Raw genomic sequence first — 6,919 nt, 5'->3', positions numbered from 1 at the left:
AATTAGATTATATGCAACAGATTTGTGATTTTGGATTGTGAGATGGTGTGAGAAGAGAGTGAGGAGAGGCCCGGAGCAGGACAACAGACAGGTTTGAAATACGAGGTCAAGTATAAGGAAAAGGATCTAGAAGTGAAGGATCACGTCTAAGGAGAGGTATAAAGGAGAAGGTCATGCAGAAGGAGAGAGGAGAGGAACACTGTAAAAGAGAAGGTCACTTTGGGGAGAAAGAGGGGCTGAAAGTAACATGCGGCTGCAGTCACTGTAGAGCCCAGGACCACGCCTGCAGTCACTGCAGAGCCCAGGACCACGCCTGCAGTCACTGCAGAGCCCAGGACCACGCCTGCAGTCACTGCAGCGCCCAGGACCACGCCTGCAGTCACTGTAGAGCCCAGGACCACGCCTGCAGTCACTGCAGAGCCCAGGACCACGCCTGCAGTCACTGTAGAGCCCAGGACCACGGCTGCAGTCACTGTAGAGCCCAGGACCACGGCTGCAGTCACTGTAGAGCCCAGGACCACGCCTGCAGTCACTGTAGAGCCCAGGACCACGCCTGCAGTCACTGCAGAGCCCAGGACCACGCCTGCAGTCACCGTAGAGCCCAGGACCACGCCTGCAGTCACCGTAGAGCCCAGGACCACGCCTGCAGTCACTGCAGAGCCCAGGACCACGCCTGCAGTCACTGTAGCGCCCAGGACCACGCCTGCAGTCACTGTAGCGCCCAGGACCACGGCTGCAGTCACTGTAGAGCCCAGGACCACGGCTGCAGTCACTGTAGAGCCCAGGACTACGCCTGCAGTCACTGCAGAGCCCAGGACCACGCCTGCAGTCACTGTAGCGCCCAGGACCACGGCATGAACCCCCATGTTAAAAGGGAAAACAGGACAGTGTGTCTCCTGCTGAGGAGGGAGTGGGTGCGAGAGTCTCAAAGTGTCTAATTCGTGAAGTGACTGAGAGAACAGCTGTGAAACACAAGGGGGTGGGGGGGGGTAAGGAGGGGGGGGTGAAGGAGGGGGGGGGGGGTAAGGAGTACTTTCTGCTGCTCTATTCCTTAGAAGAAAATTTAGAGACAGAAAAGGAGAGAGACAGTGAAAGAGAGGAGAAGAAAAGAAAGAGAGAGGGTAGGAAGGATCGGGGGGGGGGGGGGGGCTGAGAAAGCAGGGTTGCGCAAGACAAACGCTTCCCACTGCGTAGCTGAAATGTTATTGTAAGGTCACTTGTAAGGTTCCAGCAGGGCAGCCCCTACCCCCACCCCCAGGTCCAGCCCTCTGCACTGGTTCTCTGGCTCCCTGGATCTCTGGTTCTCTGGCTCCCTGGATCTATGGTTCTCTGACCAGTAGCACAGCGGCCCTTAAGTGAACCTCTTCACTCAATCAGAATCAGAATCAGAAAGGGATTTATTCGCCATGAAAGTTTGCACAGACAAGGAATTTGCTTTGGCAGGAAGGTGCATACAATAAACATATACCTAAAATTTAAATATGTGGACTAACTATACTAAGGGTACATAAACTAGCAGTACTAAGTGGGATAAATATAAGTTGCCGTAAATTACAATATAAAAATACAAAAATACAAATATTACAAAAAATACATAACATGCTCAGCTCAGTGGTAGGGTTAGATTGAAGGCATTCATTGTAAAGCTATTTTCTGATTTAATGCATAATGTATACCCGCTATGCATAATTATGGAAATCAAATCAGGAAGTGGATGATTATCATCTGAATGGTGACAGCACTGTGTGACGGATTCTATGGATTTGGTGAGGGTTGAGAAGGGGACAAAAAGAATTCTATGAATCTGTCAATTACCCCGTTCACCCTGCAGGAAGAATGTGTGTGGTCTGAAGTCAAGCCCACAGGCACCAGGCCAAACAAACTAGCGATCAATGTATAGGGACAAAGTATAGTCAAAAATCCCCTTCACAATTCACACATGAAACCATTTCCATACAGCTGAGAAACGTAAACAATGGTTCAATTCCATCTGAATGCTAATGGAGGTGCTGATTAGAGTCAAGTCAGTGGAGGCAGTCTTTCTCCCAGAGATTACGTCTCACCAAGGTAAACACCAAGTGACCTCCATAATGGCTATTTATCACAACATCCCTCGTCACCGCGCTCGTTTCCTTTCTTTCCCTTGTGAGGAGTGATGTTTAACACGTTCCCACCATTAGAGCCCTCTCTGACAAAAGTTTGACAAGGGGAGCAGTGTGTGGCAGTCACAAGTGACAGCTGGAGTGATAGCGTCGTTAAATGGTTATGTTCGTTGCTAAATTAGTACCGTTTTGTCGTTGTGAAAACAGTAACGATAGCTACTGCTAGCTGTAGCTGCCGTTTCAGTCGGAGAGCCGAGTGAGTTGTCGGTGCTTGCAGGGTTTTCAAATTGTTTCGTGCTCCTTGGATACCTCATTATCAAAACTTCTCACAGGGTAATTTCAGAGTTCTTCATAAAACACACATACGTTCATACACGTACTCACAGAACGCTCTCATAACTCCTTCTCACGCACCTCTAAACAGCAGCCCATCAGGAAACAAGTCCCAGGTTTGCAGTGTGCTCTAATAGACGGCGAGAAAGCCCAGTCTACGGGGATGAGGAGTGTTTAAAATTAATTACTGCTGCCATGTCTGACCGGGGGGAACCACTGCACGTAATAATCCAACCATTGTTCTCTGCAAACGGACCCAGACTCGGTAAATAGGAGCTATTGGAGAGCTGGAAAAGGGGTGGGTGGGAGGAAAGGTCAACTCATGTCTTGTTTTAACGACAGCACATTAATTTAATTCACTTCCTCTGGCTTCACACTGGTAATAAACATGAGGAAATGCAGAGAAGGACAGACAGAGGACTGGGACTTGGGTGACGGGTTAGGGTTGTTGTTAGGTCATAAATTGGTCTTGAGGGGGGGCGGGGGGGGGGGGGTTAGGGTTATCAAATCTAAAATATCAGTTATGAGCTTGCTTATGCTAAAAACAAGTAAATCTGCTTCCAAGCGCAGTAAGAAAATACTTCTTTTATCGTTTACTTAAATTAAGTCATTATGCCATTCATACTAGAAACAAGTCCAACTACATTTTAAATCTTAAAAAAAGGACCATACTCAGTTCGATGTTCGACGTTTTTTGCAGTGTGAGGGTTGCCATGGCGCTGCTATGGCAGAGGGTGTGAAGTAGAGAGTCCTGCCACAGTGAAACCTCATACCGCCAGCTCTGCTATTTCAAATGCATGACTAATAGTAAGATAACATTCATTTCATCCTCTCATATCTCAATCAGGTGCTACAACTGTGAGAGTGCCGGTCAAGGTTGATGGAAAGAAATGAAAAAACACCTTCTCTCTCTCTCTCTCTCTCTCTCTCTCTCTCTCTCTCTCTCTCTCTCTCTCTCTCTCTCTCTCTCTCTCTCTCTCTCTCTCTCTCTCTCTCTCTCTCTCTCTCTCTCTCTCTCTCTCTCTCTCTCTCTCTCTCTCCACATCTCTCTCCCTCTCTCTCTCTCTCTCTCTCTCTCTCCACATCTCTCTCTCTTTCTGTGCACTCCCTCTTTCTCCAGCTGGGCCCATGTGCCAGAACACCACTGTGTCATTACCTTCATACTATTTGGACTGTATTTAAGAAATAAGAGGACTTTGGGGTATTTGGTTACTGGGAAACGAGCCTCATTACGTTGAAAGGAAATGGAAAACTGAGAGAAAGCCAAATGGCCTTGTGATTTTAAAAGCCCTTGGCATACAATTTATCTCATACTACCTTCTTGTTATAAAACTGTGATGTAACGGGTCATATAAAATGTACATTTTCCAAAAGAGTTGCAAAGTCTGCATGCTCTAAATTTCTCCACATGGCTTGAGAGGTGTAGTTGAGTAAACATTGTCTTGTTGTTCAAAGCGTTGTGCCCAGTTGATCCATAAGTGTAACAAATCAGTACATGAGTGTGAACATCTGCTTCACTAATCACACACTCTCGCTTTAGGCTGACCGGAGCTTCAACTGAACCCAATAATGTATACTTTGTTCTTATACAGATCCAAGATGCAAATACGGATGTATGTTTGCATGTGTGTGTGTGTATGCATGTGTGTGTGTGTAAGTGAGTGTGTCCATGTATGTGTGCAAGTGTGTGTGCATGTGTCTATGTGTGCATGTACTGTATGTATGTGTGTGTGCATGTGTGAGTGTTTATGTGTGAGTGTGTGTATGTGCACGTGTGTGCATGTGTGAGTGTTTATGTGTGAGTGTGTGTATGTGCACGTGTGTGCATGTGTGAGTGTACGTGTGCCTGTGTGTGCATACATGCACACACAGGCACACCAGTAAACAGTAGAGACCTGGTGAGCCTGGAGCCCACGGCAGGTCCACATGTCCTGACCGCCAAATTCCACAGACACTCAGTCCCAGCAGTCCCCGGTGCTGTCGCCACATTAGGATCCGTGCTGTTGCTCGTCACCAAGCACCTCCTCCAGGTGGCTGGCGGGGGGTGGAGGAGGAGTCAGGACGTGCAACAGGGTTCCACAAATCAGCACAGTTTTAGTACTCAAAGCTAAGAAGGAAGAAAACCTGAAGGGGACTGAACAAAACGATCTGTTGGCTGCCAGTCGCTGATTTTACAGCTTTCTTTCTCACCAACTGTCTGAAAGTTTCATTTGTGTCGTTATACTAGTAAAAGCCACGTCCAGTATCTCACAGACCAATCATCCCGACAGATGCCGTGTGATTTAGTTTGCGTTTGTCCTGGATGCGGTCATCGACAGTAAAAAGTTGTAAGGACAGCTTTATACAGCTGCTTGAGACTTTATAAGTTGAACAGTGAAGATGTTTTAATGGGATGTCATAGAATTATAAACCAAGACATTGAAGTATCATGAGGTTAGAGGATATTTAGCCTTACATTCTGGAATCTGTGGTAATACCAAACTTGTGTTAGGGTTACTAACCCTAACCCTTGTGTCGAAATACAATACACATTTATTAACCGTTCAATTAACTACTAGAATCAGAGCCACAGTCAGAGATTAATTACAAAGTATTACAAAATAATTTCTCTTTGGCCAGACAATTGCAAAACATTTCCTCTCTCTCTATCTCTGACATTTGGAGAGAAAGTATAAAAAACACATAAAAAAACAGTGTAGGCCACAGCACACACAGTTTACCATGCCTCAATAAATCTGGCTCCATTTACCCTCAACAGTCAGTCCTATCAGTCTTCCCTTCCTCCGACATCTGCTAATCTGTAAACATACATAATTGCCTGTCTAATCTTATTTAGCCTCTGCGACTTGTTTACTTTTGGGTTAGCTGCGTCGTGAAGGCTTGGCTGCCCTGCTGTGAATAAAACATTGTCTGTAGACCCACATATGTAATCTCGTCCTGCAAACAGGCACTGGCCCTCACCTGTTACCTGTACTATGCAATGCCCTGCTGGCCACAAACAGGTAATGTGATTTCAGGCACCACATTCATTTGCTGTGTGAGAATTAGACAAAAGGTATGGACCCTCGTGGCAAATTAGCATTCCCAACTGCTGACTGAAAATGCTCACCATGCCAACAAGTTTTTTTACTTGTGTTCTGAAGCTTTATTCTGCGACTTCAGACTTGCAGCATCAAATGACACACACGCACGCACACACGCACGCACACACACGCGCACACCCACGCGCACGCACACACGCAAGCTTGATGCTGAGGCTGTGTCTGGGCCAACCCCAGGAGAGCTGGACTCCAGAACTGACTTGTGTTCTTTCGCCCTGGGAACCTGATGGATGTGTTTGTTTGGCCTAGCTGTGGTGAATACACAGTCACATACACACACCACACACACACACACACGGCCATGACTGAAAAGATCACACCGTGGGCTGGGAAGTTTCTCCTTCTTTTTGTTGATTTTGGGTTCTGTTTAGATTTTTTTTCCTTCTTTTATTTTACCCTCGCTACTTGAACTAGAAGTTAAAGCCAACTGAGAAATTCTGCTCGTAAACTAAAAAGAACACACACGCAATGGTCAACATAAAGTAGACTAGCACAGTGTGACTTGGAATACATGCCATGTTTACTTTATCTCTACAGAAACAGCAAGAGGCAGGCAGATAGACATGAAAGAAAGGACAAATAAACCAACAAATACCTTTAGTGAACAAGTTGCACTTACAAAGTTATGATTGTTAAATGTTACTCACCTCTTGCGCAGTCAGACAGCAGAAAAGCCTCAAAGATGAGCAGCATGATCTTCAAAACTGCCATCCTGATCAAAGACAACTTCATGATCCAAAATCTAAAAGACAAATGTTGAGAAAATGACACCCAGATCTCTCTCCATGAAAAGGTGCTGGCCAGTTAGTTGTAAATATATTTTTAAAACTTTTATAATCCAAGGTATGGCATATTCCCTGTTCTTGTCAGTGAAAACATGGTTTCTCATTTATGATCACAGAATTTATTGAATATATGTATGGTATGGTCTACAAACATAATAGCCTTCATGAATAATCTATCTTTGTGTGGTACAATGTCACGTTGTCTATATTTTAAAAACAGATATGTGCTGAAACTGATCAGTGTACTGCGCATGGTGGTATATGATAGATCGCAGTGATTAAATTATGTTTTATGAAATTGATCATGAAGTAGCACAAACGCACCGTGTATTTACTTTCAGTAGCCTATAGGGAAATAGCCTACAACCTTTTAGTTCTTATTATGAGTTCCTTATTGCCTAAATCAATTTAGCTTCTACTTGAGAACAGCATATAGTCATAGTAATCGCCTGGTCTGGTTCAATACAAAATTGAAATGGATTTTCTTACAAATGTCATAAATGTATTCAGAACTTAAAATTGTGAAATATCCTACCTGAATTTCCGTGGCTGAAGTTAACCCCGTATCGACATCCTTGTTGAAATCTTGTTACCCATT

At 45.1% G+C, this 6,919-nt stretch overlaps 1 protein-coding gene across 2 annotated transcripts in view; it reads right to left on the bottom strand.

Moving 5' to 3' along the window:
• LOC136949000 (fibroblast growth factor receptor-like 1) overlaps window positions 1-6,919 on the bottom strand; it is a 27,194-nt gene extending 20,275 nt beyond the window's left edge. For both annotated transcript variants that reach the window (XM_067243182.1, XM_067243183.1), the window contains exons 1-2: window positions 6,857-6,919; window positions 6,184-6,278 (exon numbers count right to left, since the gene is read on the bottom strand). In XM_067243182.1, coding sequence (XP_067099283.1) covers window positions 6,184-6,268 — 85 coding nt within the window. In that variant the 5' untranslated portion in view covers window positions 6,269-6,278; window positions 6,857-6,919. The remainder of the gene's footprint in view (window positions 1-6,183; window positions 6,279-6,856) is intronic.

Source organism: Osmerus mordax, chromosome 9, assembly GCF_038355195.1.
Source record: "Osmerus mordax isolate fOsmMor3 chromosome 9, fOsmMor3.pri, whole genome shotgun sequence".
In the NCBI taxonomy this organism is placed as follows: Eukaryota; Metazoa; Chordata; class Actinopteri; order Osmeriformes; family Osmeridae; genus Osmerus; species Osmerus mordax.
Note: the sequence above shows the minus strand (reverse complement) of the source record. Positions and strands in the feature narration are given on the sequence as shown.